This window comes from Dictyostelium purpureum (assembly GCF_000190715.1).
Source record: "Dictyostelium purpureum unplaced genomic scaffold DICPUscaffold_265, whole genome shotgun sequence".
Lineage (NCBI taxonomy): Eukaryota > Evosea > Eumycetozoa > Dictyosteliales > Dictyosteliaceae > Dictyostelium > Dictyostelium purpureum.
The window spans coordinates 1-26,961 of NW_003519601.1; the positions used below are offsets into that span (position 1 = coordinate 1).

General features: G+C 23.5%; 9 protein-coding genes across 9 annotated transcripts; 5 read left to right on the forward strand and 4 right to left on the reverse strand.

Moving 5' to 3' along the window:
• Positions 1-306: 306 nt before the first annotated feature.
• Positions 307-1,374, reverse strand: DICPUDRAFT_81907 (uncharacterized protein; the record flags this gene model as incomplete). Its single annotated transcript, XM_003291190.1, has 1 exon — positions 307-1,374. The coding sequence occupies one exon, from the start codon at positions 1,372-1,374 to the stop codon at positions 307-309; it is 1,068 nt and encodes a 355-aa protein (XP_003291238.1).
• Positions 1,375-1,893: 519 nt separating this feature from the next.
• On the reverse strand, positions 1,894-2,587 carry DICPUDRAFT_81908 (uncharacterized protein; the record flags this gene model as incomplete). The annotated part of the gene is made up of 2 exons (XM_003291191.1): positions 1,894-1,901; positions 1,978-2,587. 2 exons carry the CDS (start codon positions 2,585-2,587, stop codon positions 1,894-1,896), a joined length of 618 nt encoding a protein of 205 aa, XP_003291239.1.
• Positions 2,588-2,727: 140 nt separating this feature from the next.
• On the reverse strand, positions 2,728-8,887 carry DICPUDRAFT_155812 (uncharacterized protein; the record flags this gene model as incomplete). The annotated part of the gene is made up of 9 exons (XM_003291192.1): positions 2,728-2,769; positions 3,216-4,347; positions 4,431-4,536; positions 4,603-4,817; positions 4,892-5,127; positions 6,200-7,187; positions 7,273-7,373; positions 7,444-7,484; positions 8,302-8,887. The coding sequence occupies 9 exons, from the start codon at positions 8,885-8,887 to the stop codon at positions 2,728-2,730; spliced, it is 3,447 nt and encodes a 1,148-aa protein (XP_003291240.1).
• Positions 8,888-9,348: 461 nt separating this feature from the next.
• DICPUDRAFT_81911 (uncharacterized protein) lies at positions 9,349-10,734 on the forward strand (the record flags this gene model as incomplete). The annotated part of the gene is made up of 5 exons (XM_003291180.1): positions 9,349-9,540; positions 9,617-9,659; positions 9,747-10,335; positions 10,404-10,467; positions 10,528-10,734. The coding sequence occupies 5 exons, from the start codon at positions 9,349-9,351 to the stop codon at positions 10,732-10,734; spliced, it is 1,095 nt and encodes a 364-aa protein (XP_003291228.1).
• Positions 10,735-11,255: 521 nt separating this feature from the next.
• Positions 11,256-13,002, forward strand: DICPUDRAFT_98947 (uncharacterized protein; the record flags this gene model as incomplete). The annotated part of the gene is made up of 4 exons (XM_003291181.1): positions 11,256-11,507; positions 11,581-12,358; positions 12,424-12,740; positions 12,820-13,002. The coding sequence occupies 4 exons, from the start codon at positions 11,256-11,258 to the stop codon at positions 12,970-12,972; spliced, it is 1,500 nt and encodes a 499-aa protein (XP_003291229.1). The 3' UTR covers positions 12,973-13,002.
• Positions 13,003-13,115: 113 nt separating this feature from the next.
• On the reverse strand, positions 13,116-14,457 carry DICPUDRAFT_155815 (uncharacterized protein; the record flags this gene model as incomplete). The annotated part of the gene is made up of 2 exons (XM_003291193.1): positions 13,116-13,347; positions 13,418-14,457. 2 exons carry the CDS (start codon positions 14,455-14,457, stop codon positions 13,116-13,118), a joined length of 1,272 nt encoding a protein of 423 aa, XP_003291241.1.
• Positions 14,458-16,284: 1,827 nt separating this feature from the next.
• On the forward strand, positions 16,285-18,021 carry DICPUDRAFT_92641 (uncharacterized protein). The gene is given in 3 exon segments (XM_003291182.1): positions 16,285-17,565; positions 17,587-17,819; positions 17,830-18,021. The coding sequence occupies 3 exon segments, from the start codon at positions 16,371-16,373 to the stop codon at positions 17,851-17,853; spliced, it is 1,452 nt and encodes a 483-aa protein (XP_003291230.1). The 5' UTR covers positions 16,285-16,370; the 3' UTR covers positions 17,854-18,021.
• Positions 18,022-18,376: 355 nt separating this feature from the next.
• Positions 18,377-22,224, forward strand: DICPUDRAFT_98949 (uncharacterized protein). Its single transcript, XM_003291183.1, has 9 exons — positions 18,377-18,509; positions 18,674-18,759; positions 18,847-19,111; positions 19,184-19,696; positions 19,769-20,078; positions 20,147-20,384; positions 20,450-20,957; positions 21,043-21,758; positions 21,834-22,224. The coding sequence occupies exons 1-9, from the start codon at positions 18,394-18,396 to the stop codon at positions 22,178-22,180; spliced, it is 3,099 nt and encodes a 1,032-aa protein (XP_003291231.1). The 5' UTR covers positions 18,377-18,393; the 3' UTR covers positions 22,181-22,224.
• An 882-nt stretch (positions 22,225-23,106) lies between these two features.
• Positions 23,107-26,876, forward strand: DICPUDRAFT_98950 (uncharacterized protein; the record flags this gene model as incomplete). The annotated part of the gene is made up of 9 exons (XM_003291184.1): positions 23,107-23,222; positions 23,287-23,375; positions 23,444-23,708; positions 23,780-24,292; positions 24,362-24,671; positions 24,739-24,976; positions 25,042-25,549; positions 25,634-26,349; positions 26,422-26,876. The coding sequence occupies 9 exons, from the start codon at positions 23,107-23,109 to the stop codon at positions 26,748-26,750; spliced, it is 3,084 nt and encodes a 1,027-aa protein (XP_003291232.1). The 3' UTR covers positions 26,751-26,876.
• Between the last annotated feature and the right edge of the window lie 85 nt (positions 26,877-26,961).

The window sequence follows — 26,961 nt, forward strand, 5'->3', positions numbered from 1 at the left end:
ATCAGTGTAATTGCATATAATGTTAGGTTTAAATCCAATCTGAGGTTGTGATTGGTATTGGATAATTAGGTTTTTTAATAAATGCGAGCATTCGTTTTCGAATGATTTATTAATAAAGGTGGTAGGTAATGTGGTGGGTAATGTGTTTGGTAGAGTGGTATTGGTGGTAGGAACAAATGAAATTGCAGATATAATTTCATTGTTTAATTTAATGGAACCAATATGGGATAACCATAAATCGAGTTTTAATCGCTTACTTGGGTCAAGTGGATTGTTGCAGATTGAGAACTTGTTAAGTAGAACATGTTAGTCTGCAGTGTAGATGAATGATTCAATATTGATTGTACATTCATCTAAGTTTATGGTGTTTTGGTTTAAATTTGATAGTGGACCATGATTTAAGTAGGTTGATCTTAATGTGAAGTGATGGTTGTTGTTTTTTGTGAAAAATGTATCACAATTAGAGTTGGGGATAACAGATATGATTTTATTAAACAAAGGTAGTATTATTTCCATATTATTGTTTTGAGGTGTTGAAACTTCATATGACAATTGGAATTCTTTTTTTGGTATTGTTAAATCTTTGTAATGTGGGAGATCTGATGATCCAGTGTTTATTTGACAGTTGTTGTGAAAAAGGAATAGTGATCTTTCTAAACATGAATTAAATTTTAGTGATAGATGTTTGAAAATGATCGATTGGTCAAATTTATCGGTTTGAATGTTGTTTATATGGGTGATGTATTTGAGTGTTGTTGGATTTATTCTTTTTAGTAGAAGTTGTGATAAAATTGCATCAAAATCAGTATAAAGTGATATATTATTTGGTTGTAATCCAAATGGTTCTGGAACTGTGAATTTAAGTTCTAGTATTTCTTTACCAGTTTTGATTTTGATAATGTTTTGATTTGAAAGATTTTTCAGGAAACTGTCTCTTGACAAATCATTTGTGAATGTTGCGATAATTTTATCCTTTGTTTGGTTTACCTCAGGCGCACCAGTATAGTTTTGGATTATGTTGGTTATGTTGTTATGATGTGTAGTTGGTAGTTCAAAAAATAGTATTGGTTCATTATTCTTAATAATATTATTTAAAATTTTTTTTTTAAAATTTGGGTCTGAAATAAATGATGAGTTTGAATGATAATTTTTGTTTTTGTAATTTTGGTTTTTTGAAATGTTAAAAGAGTTGTTTGGGTTATGAGATTTATTAAATTTTGGAGTAGTTTTTGGGTGTTCTGTGTGGGTGTTTTGATGAGTATTTGGTGGAGAAAATGGATTTTGGGTAGAATGTTGATTATTTTGTGTTGAGATAATGCTATCAATAGTATCCATGTTGCCATCACCATTAGTTTGATTATTATTTGTGGACATTTTGTTTGTGAATTTATAAATAAAAGAGATACAACGATCAGCTAAAGAGATTTCAGTTAGATTCCGTCTACTTAAAAAAGTTTTAAAAAATCAAAGAAAATTTTGGATTTATTTAAAACAGTTAATGAAAGTGTATGTGGTGATATATGTAAATTATATAAAAATAAACAAAAGTGTGTAAAAATAAAATGAATTGTATAAAAAGTGGTAAATAAGGTTAAAAAAATGAATGATGTTGTGATTGGTGGTAATAAATTATAGCTAAAGATATGATAATAATGACTATAATAAAAAAGTATGTGTACACTGGTGGTATGTAAAATTTGTGTATAGAGTCGGGTTAGCTCAGTTGGTACGAGCGTAGGTCTCATAATCCTAAGGTCGTGAGTTCGATCCTCACACTCGACAGTATAATTTTTCACTATCTTCTTAGTGATTGTTTTTATTTTTTATTCAAAAAAAAAAAAAAAAATATTTGGAATACATGAACCACACAAATTGACGGTTAACTTACAGGATCTAATTCACTTTTAAAAAAAAAAAAAAAAAAAGAATCTGATAATAACTATACAATAGAAAACTATTTTTTTTATTATAATTTACTTTTATTTATTAAATTATTAAATAAAATATTATTTTTTAATAAATTATAAAAATTAATTTTGTCATTCGATATTGATAAATTTATTAAATTATTTATTATTTTTAAAGATTCTGATTTATTTATTTGTAAATTAAGAGAGATGAAAAAATATGTGTCTATATTTGTAAAGTAAGAGTCCCAACCATTTTGAATTCTAAAAACTTTTGAAGATGCTCTTTTAAAACCTGTTTTTTCCAATATAATTTGAGCAGGAGATTCTAAATTTACTAAATGGCCAATATAACTATAGTTGTTTTCGATTGAAAATTTATATGCCACAAAAAAATTCAACAAAAAAAATAAATTTCCAGATCTATATTTAGGGTTTACACTATTAAAATTTAAAAGTAATACTTTATTATCAATACTTTCTTTTTCTTGATTGGGAAAAATTTTAACAACCTTTAAAATTTCTTTTAATACACAAAAATTTGAATCTACCAATTGAAAATATGCTACAATTTCATTGTTTACCCTTGTAACTATATGCATTTTTTTATTTAAAATATCATTAAAATGAGAACAATTGAAATCCATATCTTGATTAATTAATTGTAAATAATTTTTCATTTCTTTTGTAAAATAATTTTCTACCTGTATACTAATAATAAAATTTCCATTTATAATTTTATTATTAACTTTTAATTTATTTATTTTAAATGTAATTTTTTTCATTATGAAAATTTATATTTTAAAAACTATTTATGATTTTATTTATTACTATTACAATTATTATTATTAATATTAACACACTATTATTTATATAAACTAATTAGTATGCATGAACAATGAAATAATAAAAAATATTTAACACATCACACAAAATTAAAAAAAAAAAAATTAAAAAAAAAAAAAAATAAAATAAAATAATTATAATAATTCACACTAAAAGGAGGGTAATTGATTAATGTATAATATTTTTAAATCAATGATAATACACATTGAATCAAAGACTAATAAAATAACTAAATAAAAATAAAAAAGTTAAATAAATATTATAAAAAAAACATTTTTGGATAATAACAAAGTTTAAAAATAAATTTTTTTTTTTTTTCTATATATTATAAATATAAATTTTATTATTTATATTGTGTGTTTTTTATTTATTTAAATATTATTGGTTTTATTAATAATATTATTTTAAAATTATTTAAACAACAACTAAATTTGATAAATGAATTTTTTTTAATTTACTAACAACACGGGCCAATAACAAAGATTCAATCAAGTCCTGTTCTTTTAATATTCTTTTCTTTAAGGCTTCGGTACTTAAATGAATTTCTTGTAATGATCTATCCATTGATTTTAAAAATACGGCTACTCTAGTATTTGGTGTGGCTTTCTTTGGAGTTGTTGGGGGTATAATTTCACCCTCGATAACTTCACCTAAAACCTTCTTAATTTCAATTACTTTTCTACATTCGTCGTAATGATTTGAAATCTGTTCTTCATCGGTAATCATTAATAAATCTTTGCCTATATTGTTGATGTAAACTGAAAAGTCATTTAATACAACTAACATTTTCTCTTTTAAATTTTCTACTTTTTTTCTATTTTCTTCCTCCTCTTTATCCAAGTCTTCCTCTTCTTCTCCTTCCTCTTCATTTTCTTCGAGTAAATCATCAATATTATTACCGCTTTTTTCATTATCAATTGATGGTAAACTATTTTTTAAATCGTCATAATTTGTACTGTCACTATGATTTGTATCCTGTTGTTGATTAGGTGGATGTTGCTGCGATTGTTGTTGCTGCTGTTGCTGCTGATTTAATTGATTTAATTTTAAACTAAAATTAAAATTATTATTTTTTAAATTATTTCTTACACTTGGACTTTGGATCATTGTTGATAAATTGAAATCGAACGAATTCATTCTCATAGCTTTTGAAAATGGTGAATTTAATGAGTTCTTTCTTGGTGTTATTGGTGATGAGGTTGGGGATAATGGATTATCAAAGGTGTGAACTACTGGATAAAGTGATGATAATTGTTTTAAGACATTAATAATATGTGAAAATGTTGGTCTTTCTTCCGCTTGATGTTTTATACACTCTAAGGCCAACTCTGAAAAAAGCTCTGGAATATCCTCAGGAATTAATTCACGAGCTTTATCTTGATCAATTTCAAATACTGTTTGTGGACCCCTTTCTAATACTTTTGAAACTTTTTTTCTTATCGCCATTTCTAACAATACAACACCAAATGAAAATATATCTGCTCTTTCGTCATACTCCATACCTAAAATAACTTCTGGTGCCATGAAATCATCTGTACCACAAATAGATAAATGTCTATTACCACCTTGTTTTTTATTTAAAATTCTAGCAAACCTAATAAAAATAATAAAAGTAAAAATGGTTTATATTAGATTATTAAATTTAAAAATTTAAACAATTATAATTTAAATAATTACCCAAAATCACAAACTTTACCACGAATTGGTGAAGATGAATCGTCAATTAAAATATTTTTACTTTTTAAATCTCTAAAAATAATATCTCTACTGTGTAAATATGCCACTAGTTTTTTTAAAAAAAAAAAAATTAATAAACTATAGTTTTTAAATTTTATTTTTATATACATACTTGCTAAAGCTATATCCAAAGATAATTTAACTCTTAATGCAAATGGGAATTCATTTTTGGTATCCTTTATTTTTTCATGTAAATTACCACCACTAATATATTCTGTTACAATCCAAGTTGAGTTTGCATTTAAAATTCTATTAACCAATGATGGACCTGTATTTTGATCATAATAAACACCTATAAACTGTACAATATTTGGATGTTGAATATTTCTATTAAAATGAAAAATAAAAAAATTAATATTTTATTAAAAGTGAACCCTGTTGTTTATTTTTTTTATATTTACTTTAAAACTGCTACTTCTCTTTTTAAGTATTTTTGTAATTCTTTTTGATGATCACCAGGAATCTTTTTAATTGCAACATCAGAATTGAAATAGAATCCTTTATATACCATACCATATGAACCTGAGCCAATAGAATCTCCAACAACTATATCTTTAATATCTATATCCGCTGATTCATCTGAAATCGGTTTTCCTTCATCCACTTCATCTTCTATATGGTTTTTATTGTCTATGTCCTCTATTTTTATTTATTATTTAAAAACTATATTAAAAATTTTTATATAGTTTTATGTTTTTATGTATTTATAATTTAAGTGTACAAAAAAAAAAATGTAATGTATTTATTATTATTTAATGGAGTGAAAAAAAAAAATATAATAAATTGAATAAAAAAAAATAAAAAAAACAATTTTTTTATGTTATATAATGTACAATGATGTTATTAAATTTGTAATTTTTTAAAAATTAATTTAATTATAAAAAAAAGTTATTAGTGCGGTGTTATTGATGATATATATATATAATTTGTTATTTTTGGGAAGGTTTAAAGTTTGAAATTTGGAGGAATTTAATACAATACAATAAACACAGAAATAATTAATATTTATTTTGGTGTTGTGTGGTATACAATTTGAAAAAAATAAATAAAAAAAAACGTGTGAGTGTGAAAGTGTGTTTTATTTTATGCGAAGAAAAAAAAAATAAAATAAAAGAATTATATATTATACAAATAAATATTGGTTAAAAAAAATGAAAAAAAAAAAAAAATGAAAAAAAACTTTTTTTTAAAAAAAAAAAAAATTTAAAAATTTAAAAAATAAAAAAAAGGATTTATAAAAATTTTATTTGAATATAATTGTAAAATTATTTTCTATTTATATTATTGTTAATTAATTCAAATTTGGATGATCAAAACTTAATTCATTAAAATTATTTGAAATAAAATAAATAAAAATAAAACTGATGTGGGGTTTAAAAAACAATAAAAAAATAAAAAAAATAAAATAAAATCAAAAATGAATTTTAAAAATAGAGTATTTTAATTATTGATTTAGAATAATTATTATTATTATTATTATTATTATTTTATTGATTATAAATAATAATGATTTTCATTTCTTTTTTTTTTATTTTTTATTTTTGATAATTTAAAATTATATTTTTTTTTTTCATTTATTATTTATAAAGAAAAAAATAAATAAACTGAAATTATTTATATATGAGTGTATTTTGAAGAATAAAAAAATAGTTGATTATTATTAATTTGAATTAATTGAATTTAAATTAGTTAATATTGTTGTTATAAACTGGTGGTTGATTTGTAAAATAAATATTGTTGTTGTTGTTGTTGTTGTTGTTGGTTGGTTGACCATTCATTTGAGCTACACCTTGATTATATTGGTAATAGGATACTGGAACATATTGTGGTGGTGGGTTGTTGGCTTGGTAAGTTTCATAGCCACCGTGGTATGAACCAGAGCTCTTGTGATAGCTTTCATAAGTTGATTTATTTTTGTTGCCATATGATGAGGATGTGTTCTTGTTGTTGTTGATTGGTTTGTATTTGTTATTTTTGTGTTGGTGGTGATTGTTTCCTTGTTGAATACCTAAAACAAATAAAACAATTGAAATAATTAAAAATAACGATGCGAGTGAAGCAAGAACAATTGTGCCTATTAAGCTTGATTGATTGTATGATGGTGGTTGGAACCATAAGGCATCATCTTGGTTGTATGTGTTGTAATAACAATAATAGGTACTAGAAACATTAAATTCATTGATATAAGCATCAACCCAATCTTCGTTACCTGAAACTAAACCATAAATTGATGTGTCGATAAGTGTTTTATTGGTTCCATAATATTGGACATTAAAAACACCTTGGAAACATGAACCATAACCTGAACTGCTGCTTGATGAACCGCTGATTGGTGCATAACCTGTTGTGGAGTTGGTTAATTTAGCTGTCTTTCTATGTGAGATTTCTTGAGTTGGTGTGTTTGATCCACTTGTGGTTGAGGCTTCTAAACTATTGGCAACTGCCATTAAGCCGCTACCACCGCCACTACCACCACCTCCGCTACCACCACCACTACCACCTCCGCTACCACCTGAACCACTGTCACTATCGCCAGTACCACTGTCACTATCACCTCCATCACCACTTTCACCACCATCACCACTTTCGCCACCGCCATCATCACCACCATCATCACCACCACCATCGTCCCATCCAGTTGATCCAGTTGGTGATACATAAATGAAGAAATATGATGGTCCCCAATATGAATACCACCTATAATAAATAAAAAAATTTTATTAATTATTTTTATTTTTTTTCATTTTAATTTTCTTCCTCTGTTCTAAAAATAAATCCTTACCATATTTGATCATTTGCGGACATACAGTCCCCACCTGTTACATCTGTGTCTACGCTCTTAACATAACATGATGTTTTGGTATAGCCCGATCCTAATTTAATCTAATAACAAAAAATTAATATTTTAAAATAAATATAAACCATTTTTTTCTTTCTCAATATGTTAACTTACACTTGGTTCTAAAACAGCTAAACTTAAGTAAAGGGTTGAGCCTGCAAAAATTAAAAATATTACAAAAGTAATAATAGATAAAATAATTTTCTTTTGCATTTTAAGAAAATTTATTTTTATATTATTATTTTCTTGCTTTTATAGTACAAATAACCGAGAAGAAAAAAAAATTATATATACAATGAAAATGAATAAATAAATATATTAATTAATTCTAAATTTCTTCCTCCTATATTTTAAAAATTATGTGTGATTGATTTAAAAAAAAAATAAAAAATAAAAAAGAAAAAAATTTTATAAAAAATATAAAAATTAAAATAAAATAAAATAAAATAAAAAATTATTTTATTTTATTTTTTATTTTATTTTTTTTTTTATTTTTTTTTTCAAGTTGATTCTCTCCCATATAAAAAATATCTTTTGGGTTTGTGTACGTTGCAAATAGTAGGAAATAGTTTTTTATTTTTTATTAATTTTTTAATTTTTTTTTTTTGCCAATATTATTTTCATTATTGGATTATTATTTTAATTTGGTTTTTTTTGAAAAAGTTGTAGAAAAAAACCCCAGGTTCGCAAATTTCCTAATACCGCCGATACACCTCCCCAAAAAAAAAAAAAAAGAAAATAAAAAAAAATTATTTTCCTAATTAAATAGATCTTTATTATAATATGAAATTAAAGAGTCATAAATTTTAAATTGGTTGATAATTGAGATTATTTCATTTGAATGAAATTCAATTTCCCTATTGGTGCTTCCATTTCCACCAACCACTGCACTTAATTTTTTTTGGGCATTTGGTTTTTTTTCTACAATTTTATTTAAAATATTATTTGGTAGGGCCAGAGTTGGACATTTACAAAATAAAGTTTTTTCTAATTTTTTCTTCAATAATTGGTCACTAGTGGCATTACTATTGTTTATTGATTTAATCCTTGTATGGTTTTTGTTGAATTGGGAAGATTTGTTTTGAAAGTGGCTGCTTAATGCTGATGGACTTTTATAGAATTCTGGAACTTTTAGAAATGAACCGTCAAATGGTTTAAAATTCTTTGGTAAGTTTTTTGGAACTTTAATAATATTTCTATTTTCATCAATCTCTATAATTTCTTTATTATCACCATTATTAGTAATATTAATTTCATTTGGGATATCGTTTTTTTTATTTTTATTTTTATTTTTATTTTTATTTTTATTTTTATTTTTGTTTTTAAAAGCACATGACATATTTCTTTTTAGACCGAGATAATATCTTTTATTTTCATTGTATTGATAATCTTCATCATTTTTTATATTATTACCGGTTTTATCATCTGATGATGGATCACTCACTGAATTATCATAGTCATCTTCATATTGGTCATCACTATCTTCATTTTCCTCACTTTTGGAGCTTGTTGAGGATCTTTCGTTTTCACATTCACTAAAATAGTCATCTTCATACATCCTAAATTAAATATTAATTTTTTTTTTTTTTTTAATTTTTATTTATTATTTTTATTTGTTTTTATAAATGTTTTTATTATTTTTTCCAAATATTTAAATCAAAGTTAATTATTCCTTTTTTTCAAAAATAATTTAAAAAATTAATAAATATTTTTTTTGAAAATTAAAAAACAATAAATAATAAAATATTATTTTTTTAATTTTTTCTAATTTTTTTTAATTTTTTTTTTAATTTTTTTTTTTTTAAAATATATTAATTTAAACACATTATATATAATTTAAGTTAATATTAATGTTATATTAAAATTATTTGTTTTTTATTATAAATTTTAAACAAAAATAAATAAATAAATAAAGATTCGTAATATTTTTCAGTTAAACATAGAGTTATAATAATAATAGGATAAAAATAAAATAAATTATAAAATAAAATAGTACTATTAAATAAAAATTTCTAAATAATGAACGAAATTGAAAAGCCATGGAAACTATTAATGATAAAATTTGAAATTCCACAATCAAAGAGGATTCAATTTGAAAAGATTATTAGAACCCAAACACCAGAATCTGCATCAAAATTAGCAACTGCATCTTTAACAAGAAATGAAATGATTATTATTATCGAAAAAAGTTCACCATCTTCAATTATAATGGTAAGTAAACAATTGGGCTTTAATGGGATTCAATTAAATTGGAACAAAGGTTATTAATTTTATTTTTTAACTATAGGCTTGTGAAAAATATATACCAGATTTATATGGTTTAGTTTCAAGTATGTTACTATAAATCAATTAATTAAATTTGATGATTTATTTAAAGTAAAATATATTAATGTTTTTTTTGTTTTTTTTACCAACAGCTGTTGAGGATAATAACACACTTAGATTAAATGAACAATTATCATTCAATTGGTCATCAATAGCAAGTAAAAGTTTTTATAGTGGATTTTCATTAAGATTCGAATTAATAATGAATTTAGTTACTTATGGGTTTGCTCATTATAATCGTGCAGCCGAGATTAATGATTCATCAAATGAAGCAAATTTTGACGAGAATGCAAAGTTAATAATTAATCATTTAAAGATAGCAGCAGGTATTTATAATTTTATAACATCATTTGAAATGCCACGTTGGCAACACCCACCAGAAGATCGTCCAGTTGAATGTCATAACAATTTCATATTGGCAATGTACGAACTATGTTTATCAACAGCATTGGCAGTTACCGTTAGAAAAGCTCTTAAACAAGGTACTTCACCAGGTGTAATTTCAAAGCTCTCTTGTGAAGCATGGCACCGTGCTGAAATGTCAAAAAGTTTCTTAAAAGACTTGGGTAGTCAATTTTATAAAAAATTACCAAAATCACTAAGAACTTATTATTCAACTTTAATCAAACTACAACATTCAACAACAATGATGTTTATGGCTTTAAATTCAAAATCCCAACAGTACGTATATATATATTTTCACTTTTTACCCTTAGAAATAATTTAACCAATATTTATAATTCATATAGAAATTTTGGTGATGCATTAGGTTATTTTTCAATTGCTTTACCATTATTAAAAGTTAAAAAACCAGTAAGTATTTTATTTTAATGATTTTATAATAATATTGCTTTATATTAACATTTTTGATAGTCTGAAACAAGAATAGCAAATATTTTAAATGGTTTAATTACAGAAATTCAAAACGAAAGCAACACTTTTTCAAAAGAAAATGAAGTTATCTATTTCCAAAAGAAAAGTGATCCAAACTCATTAGAAAAGCCCTCACCAATGGCAAAGAGTATTATAAATATGATAACTTTTTCACCACCATGTCCATCTTTTATAGATATACATTAATAAATAAAAAAATAAAATTTTATTTTATATTTTAAAATAAATAAATTTTGTGTGGTTTAAAAAATTTTAACCACACGATAAATTTTTTTTTTTTTTTAAGTTTATTTATTTTTATATATTTTTTTTAATATTAGTTTTTTAGGTAACTGGGTATTTTTTATTTTTAGAATCATAAGGAACATTCCAATTTGAAATTTAATATATATGTGTGGAATTTAGAAATATTAATTTTTTATTTTTTTTTATTTTTTTATTTTTTTTATTTTTTTTAAAATTTTTTGTCTTAAAAGTCGTTTGGTTTAAAAAAACTATTATCATTACCAAAACTAAATTAATCACAACCTTTTTTTTTTTTTAAAAAAATTAATAATATTATTATCAATATTAATAATAATATTTTCATATTGTAAATTATTTGTTTTTATTTTGTTTTTTAAAAATTTATGTTTATATATTAAAAAATAAAAAAAAATAATAAAATAAATAAATTTATAGTTGTAAAAAAAAAAAAAAAAAAAAAAATGGTTAATGCCGGTAGTGGTAGCAGCAAAAGTAGCAAAAAATATGACCTGATTGAAGACGAGGAGTTTAAAATAAAAAATGATGCAGGCTATTCGATATCACTTTATACAAGCAAAGCAAGATATGTTGCATTGATTTTATCCTCACTTCAAATGTTATTGGTTTCAGGTATAGTATTTGGTTGGCCTGCATTAGAAACTGAATTAATCCAACAAAATACATTTAGATATTTATGTGGTGAAGACGAGGTTGTAAGTATATTTATGTTATTATTATTATTATTACTATTATTATTTTATTAATAACTTTATAAATTATACTTAGGTACCATGCCCAAAACAATCATCAAGATTAAATTTAGTTTATACAATTGGTGCATTTACAGCAACAGGGTCTGCATTTTTAACAGGTGCACTTTATGATAGATATGGACCCAAAAAAACAAATTTTTTAGCTTTTATATTATTGGTGTTGGGATTTGTACTTTGGTTTATATCATATCTATATGAAAGCAATTTATATATAGTATCTTTTGCATTCATTGGTACTGGTGGTCCAGCATGCCAAGTTAGTTTATTACATATTAGCAATTTATTCCCAAAAACATCATCTGCAATTTCATCATCATTCTCTGGTATGTTTGTAGGTTCATCAATCATTTTCAAGATATTTCAAATAATTGCAAATAAATATGATATCAAAATAAGTTATATATTTTTAGTTTATATGGGTTTACTTTTGCCACTATTCATCCCAACTTGGTTATTATTAAAAAATCAACCATTTTTACCATTTTCAGATTTTAAAAATAAGCAATGTGTGTTTGGTAATCAAGAAACAGAAAGCAACACAAACAACAACAACAACAACAATGATGAATCTATTCCAGATGAAAACAATAGTAGTAATAACAATGATGGTAGTATTATTGGCAGTGATGATATTGAAGATGTTGGCGAGGTTATTTTATCACCAGTTAAAGATCAACCACTCTCTACCCAAATATTTTCAAAAGAATTCTTTTCTTTATGTTATTTTATGAGTATAAATTCACTTCATTGTGTCTATTATATGGGTGTTGTTAATGGAATGTTTTCAAATAGTAAGTAATCATAAAGTATAGGTTTGGTTATATGTTGGTTTACTAATTTTTTATTTATACTGTAGATCAAAAATATGTAGATATATTTAATTATACATGGAGTGGTGGTTTAATTTTGGTACCATTTGTTGGATATATTATGGTCAAAACTAAATTGTACATGAATTGTTTCCTTGTTAATTTCTCCTCAATTGTATTTGGTATTTTATCATCAATTGAAATTGACCGAGTTCAGCTTGGAGCTTTCTTTTTTGCATCTCTTTTAAATGTCTCTTTGTGGGGTTTCTATTTCATTTACCTCTTCCATATATTTGGTAATAATAACTATGGTAAATTAATGGGCTTATCATCAATTGTTACAGCTTTAATTGGCTTATTAGAAGTAAGTACTATTTATTATATCCTTTTTCAAATTCATTTATAAATTAATACTAACCATTCAAATATTTTTTTTACAATAGTATTTATTTGTTTATTTAAATAATAGTGTAGGTGCATCTTATTCAGTTATCAATATTGCTTTAACTTGTTTTAAGGTACCAGCTTTTATTTTAGTATATTTCATCGCAAAAAGTAGTAAAAAAGATTATATATTATATTCAAATTTAAATTAACTTTTAATGTATAAATACATTATTAGATTGAAAAAAAAGAAAAAAAAAAAGAAAAGTAATAAATATATTTTTTTTTTAAAAATTTTAATTTTATAACCTTATCATAAAAGGTTTATTATTTTTTATTTAAAAAGATTAATTAATTAATCATCGAAACGAACAATATCTTGATTTTTACTAAAACCATCAACTATAATTGGTGCTGCCTTTTGTTTCTTTCTAGCTTCCCATGATGGATGTGATTTTTCTTTATTACTATCATTATTGTTATTATTGTTATTATTATTATTATTATTATTATTATTTTCATTTTTCTTTTTAACATATTCTTTTTGGAGGTGTTTGGCATCTTTACCAAATATTTGTTCAGCAAGTCTATATAATATAAAAAGAAATGGATTAGTAAATTTAATATGAATGGGTTGTCGTTTATGGTTATAGTTACGCTTTTCTAGCTCTTTGACCTGGACGTTGTTTCTTTTTTTGTTTGATTGCTTGTTCATCATTTAATGAGGTTACAAATAATGATTCCATCTTTTTCTTTTTTGATTCAATATTTTCAGAGATTTGTGATTCGATCTTGTTAACATTTCTATAATTTACAGTTTGTTTAAATTTCTTTAATTTATCTTTATCTGAAAGTTTTTTGAATTTATCATTATTACTACCGCTGTAATTTGGATTTTTACTTTTATTATAAAATTCTTTTCTTTTTTCTATTTGTTTGATTTCATATTCTGATCTTTCAAATTGTGGTCTTTTTCTATTATAAGGATGTTGTGGTTCGTTGCTTTCAAATGATTTTCTTTTTATTGTTTCTTTTTTTTCTGTAGTAGTTTCTTCTTCTTTTTTAGGTTCAGTTTTAGTGACTATTTGACCTGGTCTAATAAAGAAATCATCTAATCCAATATCAATTGGTTGCTTCTTTTCTTCTTTTGGTTGTTTCTTTTCTTCTTTTGGTTGTTTCTTTTCTTGCTTTTGATTTATTTTATTATTATCATCTTTTTTTTCTTTTGTGTTTGTGGTTTCTTTTTGTTGTGGAGTTGTTGTTTTATTTTCTTTAATTTGATTTGATTTATTGTTGTTATTCTCTTTTTTTTTATTATTATTTTTGTTGTTGTTATTTTTTTGTTTATTGTTTTCTTGTTTATTATTGTTATTACTGTTATTATTAGTAGTGGTGGTTGTTTCTGCTTTAATAGCTGCTATTGGTTCTTTTTTCTTTTTTGGTGCCCTTTCAAAACTATTTAATTTCTGAAGAATAGTATCGATTTGCTCATCAATGTTTTCTGGCATTGATTCATCCTCTTCTTCATTTTCATTATCTTCTAACATTCCGTTAATTTCGTCGTTATCAAATACTAAAACATCGTCATCATCGTCTTCACTGTATTCTTCATCTTCAATACTATTATCATTAATGTCATCTTCATCATAACTTTCCCATTCCTCTTCTGTAATACTGCTACTATTGTTATCTGCCATTTTGTTTTCGTTTTTTTTTTAAAATAATATTAAAAAAAAATTTAAAAAAAATTTTCATTTTTTTTTAATTTTTTAATTTTTTTAATTTTTAATTTTTTTTTTTTTAACCGAATTATTTTTATTTTATTTATTTTTTAACTATGCAAATAAATTTTCCTATTAAAAAATTAATCATTAAAATAGAACATTATGTTTTTTTTAATTAATCTTTTTTTTTTTCTATATTTTTTATATAAAAATTTATAAATTTTTTAATTTAAATTGTAAAATGTAATGTTTTTTTTTTTGAAATCTCTATGTTAAAATTTGTTTATAATATTTTTAAATAATTAAAAGTAAACAGAATAAAAAGCATTAAAAAATTAATTTTATTGAGGAAAATTGAATAAAATTTTATATATATATTTTATTTATAAAACTAAATATTAATTAAATTCGCCAGGGACTAAGAAAAAATATATTACATCCAATTTCCTCATTGGTGTAGTCGGTAACACTCTAGTCTTTCACACTGGTACCTCGGGTTCGATTCCCGAATGGGGAGCTTTTGTAATGATTTTATCTTCCAGGAGATTAGATAAAATTAAATAAATTAAATAAAGGGGATGTATCCATTACCATTTGTAATGTAGATGGAGCTACTTTAGTTATATTCTGACCTTTTTAATATAATTTAATAAAATGTCGACTTAACTAGATGCTTCGCTTATAGAAATGCCATAGCCCTGGTATTTCATCAAGTTTGGATTTGGTTATGTAAAGAATTATAGGACGATCAAGAAAATACAATAAAAGAACTCGATTACAAGAGTCTAACCTCAAAATGGACTATGCTAGCTACTTTATAATACTTAAAAGGTTTAAAAAACATCAAGGAAAGACACGCTAAACAACCACAAACAATTAGCAACATCAATGAAGAATATAGAAAATTCAAAAGAAGAATAGCAAGAGCATACTTCATCAGCATCAAATCATTACCAAATATCAACAGTTTAAAATATTTTCTTTAAAAACTTTATAAAAAACATTAAATAAAATTTTACTGATTAATTTAAAGCATTTGCTTTTAATTATCTTTAATTTTAAAAAAAAAAAAAAAAAAATTAAATGAATTTAGAGGTATTCAGAATCATTCAAAAATTAAATAAATAAGAAGAGTGGTTGGTAATCTCATACAAGTATAAAATACATACCAAAAACAATAATTAAATTCTGATGACTTAATGTATATTTAATATTCATCGCTTTTATACAATATAAAAAAAAATTGAAGAAGCTATATAAAAACAAATAAAATTACATAAAGAGAAAACTAAAAAGGAAAACTAAAAACAAAAAAAATATATAAATAAAAATGCTCATTTACACTGCACATAATATAGTTGAAATTATTTAATATTGTAATTTGTTATAATAATAATTATTATTTAAAAAAGTTTTATTTTTTTAATAAAATTTATTAATGATAAAAATTAAACACATGATGGGTCTAAAAATAAAATTTTGAAATTCCAAAAGAAGAAAAAAAAAATAAACATTTAATATGAAGAAAAATTAAATTAAATATGAATAATAAAAATATTATAACTTTTGTTTTTTTTTTTTATGTGTACGTGTGTGGGTTAATCAGTTGAAGGTGTGATAGTGGTTCTTAAAATAGTATGAAATTTAAAATATATTTCAAATAATAAAATTATTAATACATAGAAATTTTAATAAGTCAAGTGTGGTTGTGTATTTGTTTTTTTAATAACAAAAATTTTTTATTTTTTATTTTTAAGTTTTTTTTATTTTTTTATTTTTATTTCTTATTTTTGTTTTTATATTTGTTATTTGTTATTGCTTGGTTTTCTATATTACATATTTTATTATATAATAAATAATATACTTATATTTTATATTTTTTTAAAATGACAATTAAATTTATATATATATATGATTGTATTATATCATTTCTTATTTCCCATGCATATAAAAAACCTTATACTTGTAAAAGGTTATTTCAATCAAAAAAATATATTACCAATTATACAGAAATAATAAACTATTGCTTGGTTTCAAAGTCATGGTTTAAATTGGTTTCGGGTAACCTTTCAATAATTTATTCAAAAAGAAATTGTGAAATTTTAAATAGATTTTATGATTTAAATGGAGATAGACCATTCAAGTTGGTAAGGAATTTAAGATTGTTTACCAAGTACAATTCTCTTAGAGAATATGAAATGGATGCCATTAATGCTATGCGTTACAAAAAGGTACTGATTAAAATAGACAATCAAGATGACTCTATAGAAATGTTAAAATATAGAAATTTTTACCCAGAAAACATCAGTTTCAATATATCTGTTTTTATAGATGAATATTCAAAATTCTTTGACTACGAATATCAAGATGGTGTCAGTACAATAAACAAAGTCAAGATTACCGGTATAGATTATAATGAAATTGGTTTATTAGGAAAAATAGTCGCTCTAAACCCAAAAAAGATTAGTTATGACCCATATTCAAGATATTATGGTGTAGATTCGTTGCACTGTAGCTATTTAAAACTTTTTCAGTCGAATTATTTAAAGCACATCAAAGTATTGTTCTCCGACCATATCGAGCCATCTGAAATTGCAAATATCAACAATTTTACAACCAGCCTCAAAACATTGACCATCCCAATCCTATACCATGATATCATTAGATTCGTTAATGATGAACAAAAGGAAATAGGTAAAAATAACTGCGATGACCACGAAAGTTTCTTCGATATTAAAATGATTGAATACCATTGGAATGAAATGGTAAATACATTGTCAAATAATTCAACAATCAAAGAACTTGTTTTAACAAACTTCTGTGCAAATGCCTATTGTTGCTATGACAAAAAATTGGATACCTCCTTCATCACCTACGGTTTGGGTTTAATTTTAACAAGTATCCACACATCTATTGAAACTCTTTCATTGGATGGAATTGACTTTTATGATTTACATTTGTTGGGCTCATTAGCAAGATCAAAGACTATCAAAACACTAGTTCTCAATGAAGTTAATATCGATGATATTATAAAAAAAGTTTTAACCAAAAATAAAACTATTAGAAACATAATAATTGAAATCCAGGACCTTGATCATCTCTATATTTTAAATTTATTAGCCAAATATTCATCAATCAACCTATACTCATTATCAATCAAAATTTTTGATCAAACATATATTTCAAATATTTTAGAATATATCAAATTATATTCAAAATTTTTACCATTCAAAGAGTTAAATATTTTTGTTGAAAGTTTCAATTTAAAAAGTTTAAAACCAAAAATCAATTCACAATCAATCAATGATATAATCATTAATATTTATTATAATAATTTTTTTTAACAAAAACAAAAACATCAATAATTAATTTAACCCTAAAGATTTTGTATTAAAAAAATAAAATGTATTTTTAGGGTAAAAAGAAAACTTTTTTAAAATAATATAAATAAAAAATAATCATTTAACCACTGTTACTATTAAAAGAATTGAAAGTTTCTACAAAAAATTCAATACTCACAAATTAATAATTTCAAAATTCATTTTTAACATTTAAATTTTTAAATTTTTTATTTTTTTTTGAAATTAATTTATCAAATGTATTTAATTTTATTTTTTTTTATTTTTTTTTTTCATTTCTTCATACATATTATTTTTTAAGTTTATATCTTAAAATAGATTTACTACTTATGAAAATGGGGGTGAGGGGGTAACTTAAAAAAATGAAATTCAAATAATATTTATTTAATATAATTAATTATAATAAAAAACTTGAAATTTTTTTTAAGTTTTTTAAAATAAAGTTTCTATTAATTTAAATACATAAAATAAATATAAATTCAATCAATTTTTTTCATTTATTTCAATATAATTTTATATTAATTTTTATAATTATAATCTAAAAAATAAAATGAAAATATTTCTAAGTCCTTTTAGTTATGTCCTAGATAAAAACTCAATAGGAAAAGGATTCAGCATTGATGATATCAATTGTCTAAAAAATAATGTATTTAATTATGAAAAAAAGTAACTATAAAAATATTTTTTTATAATTTATTTGATAATATTAATTTCAATTATTTTTTTTTTATTTATTTTTTTTATTTTTTTAAAATTTAAATTTTTTTATTTTTTTTAAAATATAATAATTTATAATTTATAATTTTTATAATTTATTAATTTTTTATTAGTGATATAATACCAAGCAAAAAGCTTAAACACATAGAAAATGTAGTCTTAATAAAAGAGAATCAATTACCAAAGAAAATAATGGGTGGTAAGTAGTATATTTTAATTTATATTACTATTATTTTAAATAAAAAAAAGATGCATATATTTACTAAACAATCTATATTATTACCAGATGTTTGTCTAGCTTTTGGGTATGGTTCAAATGTCACAAATGAACTATTGTTTAGCGGAAATGTAAATAGTGGTGAAACATTAAATATTCTTTATAGAAAAGTAATTGTTTCAAAAACTTTATTTTTACATGAAGAAGCCAAACCCATCATAGATTTCTTTGAGATAGTTGATATTGATTCACTTAAAAATCAATTTGGTTTATATTTTGTTAAAAAAATTAAATATGGAGCAATTTTAAATTTAGTAATCAATCTACAATCATCGTAAGTATATAGAAAAAAAAAACATAAATTTAATTTTAAATACTAATATTTTATTTTTTCAATAAAAAAAAGTAATAAAGAACTAATGAAAAAATTAGAAAATAATATTGAAGAACTAAAATTGTTAAACATTGGAAATGTATTATCTCTAATCAAAAATACAGACCAATCACAAATTAAAATCACAACAAAAATGGATATGGGTGGTATTATAAATGAAAATATACCAAACTATCAAAATCTAGATGATTTAGAATCATTTATTAATTTATTTAATGAATGTTCAGAAACATCAACTCCTGTTGCCATTAAATTATCAAAAATCAAATTAACTTCAGAGTTTATAGAATTTGAGCAACATAAAGAGTATAAAAATAAAGAATCACAAATAGCCACATATTATTGGGAAATGCAACAAATTATTGTTCAACTAGAGTCTTGGATTAATATAAATTCAGAAAACTCCAAAAATAAAATATATATGGATAAACTCAAAAAAGAAACTTCAAATCTTACTTCGTCAATTAAAAAACTACAAAATGACCTATTAATATTTGCTCAGGATTCCATAGAAACTATTTTAGAGTATGTATCAATATAAACTATAATTTATAAAATCCCTTTAAAGGCTAACGTATTAATTAAAATTTTTATTAGAAACGATATACCATATAGCAAAACCAAAGTATGTGAACTAAGAGATCAGGCACAGTGTATAATTGGCAAAAGAGTAGAAACTTCTGAGGGCATATGGTTTGGTCCAAGTATTAAAGGTGTCCCAATTTATGAAGGAGCATATAATTATTTGGATGGTGGAGAATATGAAGGCCTATGTTTAAATGGTAAACGTCATGGTCAAGGTATTTTAAGATATGCCATTGGTAACATCGAACAATTAAAATCAATAGAAGGTGAATGGGAAAATGATAATGCTAGCTTTCCATCTGTAGTTACCTATAATGATAACGTATGTCTTAAATTTTTAAATTAATAATAATACACCATAATATTCTAATATTATTTTCACTATTTTAGAAAGTTGTTATTATTACCAATTCAGATGATTGTTCAGAATGGAAAGAAGAACATAAGAAAAGATTGATCAGTGTCAAAGTTACAAACTGTTCATCAGATGATGAAAATGTAGTTAAAATAGATGTTAAAGTTGAACTAGTTCAAGATGAAGCTTTTCAAAATTTGTACAAAAAACTACATAAGCTTAGTATTTCCAATAAGAAATATCAATATTCATTTATATTTATGGGAATGACTGGTAAATATAATGACTGAATTATAATCTTTTATCATTCACTTACAATTTATTATTTTAAACTAAAGGCACAGGGAAAACAACATTTGTAGAATTCATTCTTAATATTTTAACAGGTCAAGTCCATTCACCAACAACACTACGTGCACAAGATATTGAAAACCAAGGTATTGGTGAAAGTAAAACAAACTCAGTTTGTAGTTACGAAATCAGATACTATTACAGAAATCAGTGGAAGTTTGGTATCACAATTATTGACACACCAGGTTTTGCAGATGTTGGGGGTCTTGATAAAGATCGTGAACATATCAAATCAATTTTAAATAATGTCGGTAAACTCGAAAATCTTGATAGTGTCAGCTATGTCGTAAATGGTGGATTAACTAGAAAAACTCTTGAGCCACTAAGAGTGTTATGCAATGTATTTTCAATTTTACCAAATGAAGCATTTAATTGTGTATCAACCATTGTTTCATTCTGTGATAACAATAATCAAGCAGATAGTGTTAGAGATGTACTCAATCAAATGCTACCTGGTATTAATGAAAAGCCATTGCTTTTTATGGACAATCCATGGTATTTATTTTTATTTTTATAGATCAATTCTTCTTTTTTCAAATTATTAATTATTAATATTTATTCATTACTATTTTTATTTTAGGGCTCAACATTTAAACAATATTTATAGATCAAATAAAGGACCAGATGAAGCAAGTAAAAATTCGGGTATTCTATTTGGTGTTGATAATACTGATGAACTTGAAAAAAAAATGAGTGCAAAAATAGAAATCATTAACAGATTTTTTATAAATATATTTGATTCTCAAAAATCATTTAAACCAGAAGGAATGAATATGTTACAAGAACTTAAAGATGAACTTCTTTCAAAGTTAAAAGAGCTTGCAATTATTGTTGAAAAACTTAGTACCGTAACACGTCTTTACACAGAATTAACAGATGATAAGATTTCATCATTAATTGAAAAGTCAAAATTAATATCAATTGAAGAGTGGTTAAAGGATAGAGGATTTGCATTTATCAATGGTAAACCACAAGCCAAAGTTATGGGAAAGAATCCATGGCCAGGTGGTGTTTATTCAACTGTATGTTACGCACCAGAGTGTGTCAATATGGTATGCCACGAAGGATGCTCTCTTGATTTCACACCCATCAAAGGTGATAACATTTTTACAAAGTGCTGGGCCTTTGACACAAATCAATGTCGAATTTGTAACCAAAATTGCTCTCATAAACAACATGTACATGTCAAATATCAATTGGAATGGTTCGAAAATGATCATGTTTTAGATGCATTCAATGCTATCAAATTAGGCGCCACAGAAGCATTGAATAAATCAAAGGAATATGAAGAACATGGTAAGTAATATAAATACTATATAAATCTATTTTATAATAATACACAGTACTAATTAACAATTTAAAACGATACAGCCAAAAAACTTAAAGCTCAATATTCCTCACAACTTTGCGAATTTAGCGAACTTAAAAACAAATTTAAAAATCTTTCAGTTTTAGGAGATATACGTTTAATTCTCGATTCATTAAAAAGAACCTATGAACAACACCACGAAATTGCAATTCAAGCTCAAGATAATGAAAAAGCAGATAATATCCAAAAGATTTTAGATCAATTTAAACTATTCATTGAAGCATTAAATGCTACCGATGAATACAAATTTGATGAACAATTTGGTCAAGTCAAGGTTAGAAGAAATGAAAAAGTTTCACTATTAAATAGTTTATTTAGTAGTTTTGGTGGTTTCCCAATTGGTCTATAAAGTTTTAAAATTATTTCTAAATAAATATTTTAATTTTTTTAAATATTTTTTCTATTTTTTATTAATTTATTTTTAAATAATTATAAAAAGATAGATACAATAAAATTTTTTTTTTTTTTTTGACATTAAAAAATTACTTTCAATACAGACATTTTGATGTTAAATAAACTTTCAACAACCACTAATATCAGTATTAGTAAAAATCTAGTCTCATTATATTATTAAAAACTGCACTTTAAAACTTAACAGGGGTATTAGTAAAGCAATTCGTAGTAACTATATTAAAATGATTTTTATACTTTCAAATCTAGGATTACATCATATATTTCCTTTTACCTGAATCATTTGAATATTTTTTATAATTGGCTAATCTTTGAACTATTTGCAATTATGATTAAAAACATTTTATTTTTCATATCATTCTAAATAACAAAAGTGTAACTTTATATTATATATTATTTTGGACAGGGGTCAAAAAATTTGAAAATTAGTTAAAAAAAAATAATATTGTATTAACACTATAAAAAATAATTTGATTTATTTCCTGTTCTGTTTTTTTTGACCAATGGGAACTTGAAGAAATATGTTGTGATGATTATTGTTTGGTATGAACTTCATTTTAATTTTTTAATAAGTTTTTTAATTAATGTTAAGTTTCTTATTTTTTACCCCACTCTTTTTTTAAGTTTTTTAAATTTTATTAAGTTTCTTAAAATTAACCCCACTCTTTTTTTTAAGTTTTTTAAATTTTATTAAGTTTCTCATTTATAAATAAAATTATAATAAAAACTTGAAAATTTTTAAGTTTTTTAAAATAAATAATTAACCAAAAATCAAATATAATTTATATAAAAAAAAAAAGTATAAATTTTTCAATTTATTTTTATTATATTATAATTTTATTTTTTAATAATCAAAATAATAAAATGAAAATATTTCTCAGTCCTTTAAATTTTATCCTTGATAAAAACTCTGTTGGAAAAGGTTTCAGAATTGATGATATAGATTGTTTTAAAAAGAACATTTTTAACTTAGAAAAAATGTAACATAATATTAAAATTTATTTATATTTAGAAATTTATTTTTAAATTAATTTTTTTTTTAAGTGATGATACAGAATCAAACAAAGAGCTTAAACACATAGAAAATGTAGTTTTAATAAAAAAGAATAAAGTTCCAAAGAAAATATTGGGTAGTAAGTGATATTTTTTAAATTTTAATTTTTTTTTTTTGTTTATTCTAAACAAAATTTTTTATTACCAGATATTAGTTTAGCTTTTGGGTATGGTTCAAATGTCACAAATGAACTATTATTTAGTGGAAATGTAAATAGTGGTGAAACATTAAATATTCTTTATAGAAAAGTAATTGTTTCAAAAACTTTAATTTTACATGAAGAAGCCAAACCAATCATAGATTTCTTTGAGATAGTTGATATTGATTCACTTAAAAATCAATTTGGTTTATATTTTGTTAAAAAAATTAAATATGGAGCAATTTTAAATTTAGTAATCAATCTACAATCATCGTAAGTATATAGAAAAAAAAACATAAATTTAATTTTAAATACTAATATTATTAATTTTTTTCAATAAAAAGCAATAAGAAACTATTGAAAAAATTAGAAAAAAACCTTATAGAACTAAAATCGTTAAACATTGGAAATGTATTATCTCTAATCAAAAATACAGACCAATCACAAATTAAAATCACAACAAAAATGGATATGGGTGGTATTATAAATGAAAATATACCAAACTATCAAAATCTAGATGATTTAGAATCATTTATTAGCTCATTTAGTGAAAATTCAGAAACATCTACTCCAATTGCAATCAAATTATCAAAAATTAAATTAAAGTCAGAATTTATGGAATTTGAGCAACATAAAGAGTATAAAAATAAACAATCAAAAATTGCCAAATATTATTGGGAAATGCAACAAATTATTGTTCAACTAGAGTCTTGGATTAATATAAATTCAGAAAACTCCAAAAATCATATATATATGGATAAACTCAAAACAAAAACTTCAAAACTTACTTCGTCAATAAAACAACTACAAACTGTCCTTTTAAAATTTGCTCAGGATTCAAGAAAAACTATTCTTGAGTATGTATGAATATTAATTTTTAATAGAATTTCTATAAAGGCTAATATTTATTTTAATTTTTTTATAAGAAATGATATACCATGTAACAAAACCAAAGTATGTGAACTAAGAGATAAGGCACAGTGTTTAGTTGGCAAGAAACTAAAAACTTCTGATGGAATATGGTTTGGCCCAAGTATTAAAGGTGTCCCAATTTATGAAGGAACATATAACTATATGAATGGTGGAGAATATGAAGGCCTATGTTTAAATGGTAAACGTCATGGTCAAGGTATTTTAAGATATGCCATTGGTAACATCGAACAATTAAAATCAATAGAAGGTGAATGGGAAGATGATAATGTTAGCTTTCCATCTGTAGTTACCTATAATGATGACGTATGTCTTAAATTTTAAATTAATAATAATACACCATAATATTCTAATATTATTTTCACTATTTTAGAAAGTTGTTAATATTACCAATTCAGATGATTGCTCGGAATGGAAAGAAGAACATATGGATAATTTGATCAGTGTCAAAGTTACAAACTGTTCATCAGATGATGAAAATGTAATTAAAATAGATGTTATAGTTGAACTAGTTCATGATAAAGCTTTTCATAATTTGTACAAAAGATTACATAAACTTTGTATTGCAAATAAGAAATATCAATATTCATTTATATTTATGGGAATGACTGGTAAATATAATGACTGAATTATAATAATCTTTTATTCACTAATCATTTTTTATTTTAAACTAAAGGTACAGGTAAAACAACATTTATTGAATTCATTCTAAATGTTTTAACAGGTCAAGCTCATTCACCAACAACACTGCGCGCACAAGATATTGAAAACCAAGGTATTGGTGAAAGTAAAACAAACACAGTTTGTCGTTACGAAATCAGATACTATTACGGAAATCAGTGGAAGTTTGGTATCACAATTGTTGACACACCAGGTTTTGCAGATGTTGGAGGTCTTGAAAAAGATGATCAACATATCAAATCAATTTTAAATAATGTCGGTAAACTCGAAAATCTTGATAGTGTCAGCTATGTCGTAAATGGTGGATTAACTAGAAAAACTCTTGAACCATTAAAAGTTTTATGCACTGTATTTTCAATTTTACCAAATGAAGCACTTAATTGTGTATCAACCATTGTTTCATTCTGTGATAATTATAATCAAGCAGATAGTGTTAGAAATATATTAAATCAAATGTTACCTGGTATTAATGAAAAGCCATTGCTTTTTATGGACAATCCATGGTATTTATTTTTATTTTTATAGATCAATTCTTCTTTTTTTAAAATATTATTATTAATATTTATTCATTACTATTTTTATTTTAGGGCTCAACATTTAAACAATATTAATAAAACAAATAGACCAGATGAAGCAATTAAAAACTGTGGAGTTCTTTTTGGTGTTGATAATACTGATGAACTTGAAAAAAAAATGAGTCAAAAAATAGAAATCATTACCAAATTTTTTATTCATATCTTTAGTTCTCAAAAATCATTCAAGCCAGAAGGAATGAAAATGTTACAAAAACTTAAAGTTGAACTTCTTTCAAAGTTAAAAGAACTTTCAATTACAGTTGAAAACCTTAGTACCGTCACACGTCTTTACACAGAATTAACAGATGATAAGATTTCATCATTAATTGAAAAGTCAAAATCAATATCAATGGAAGATTGGTTAAAGGATAGAGGATTTGCATATATCAATGGTAAACCACAAGCCAAGATTATGGGAAAGAATCCATGGCCAGGCGGTGTTTATTCAACTGTATGCTTGGCACCGGAGTGCCTCAATATGGTATGCCACGAAGGATGCTCTGTTAAATATACACCCATCAAAGGTGAAAATATATTTACCGGTTGCCGAGCCTTTAAAAAATTACCTAGATGTAGAAAATGCAATCTAAAATGTTCATATAAACAACATATTCACGTCAAATATCAATTGGAATGGTTTGAAAATGATCAAGTTTTAGATGCATATAATGCTATCAAATTAGGTACCACAGAAGCTTTGAATAAATCAAAGGAATATGAAGAACATGGTAAATACTATAAATAATATACAATACTTATTAATATTACACAGTACTAACTAACAATCTAAAACAATTCAGCCAAAAAACTTAAGGCCCAATATTCTTCACAACTTTGCGAATTTAGTGAACTTAAAAACAAATTTAAAAATCTTTCAGTTATAGGAGATATAGGTTTAATTCTCGACTCATTAAAAAGAACCTATGAACAATACCACGAAATTGCAATTCAAGCTCAAAATAATGAAAAAGCAGATAATATCCAAAAGATTTTAGATCAATTAAAATTATTCATTGAAGCATTAAATGCTACCGATGAATACAACTTTGATGAAAAATTTGGTGAAATTGTTGTTAGAAGAAAAGAAAACGTTTCATTATTAAATAAAATATTGGGTTTTTTTGGATAAAACAATTTTTTTATTAATTATTGTCTTAACCATATCAATAGCAAAGTTTAAAAAGAATTTTAATTCATTATGATTTTATAGTATTTTAAATAAATAAGTTAATTTCAATATTATTTTTAAAATGTCTATTATCTTTTTTTTTATTTTTAAATTATTTAAAATTATAAATTAATAAAGATAGATATTTTTAATTTTTTCAATCCTTGCATTT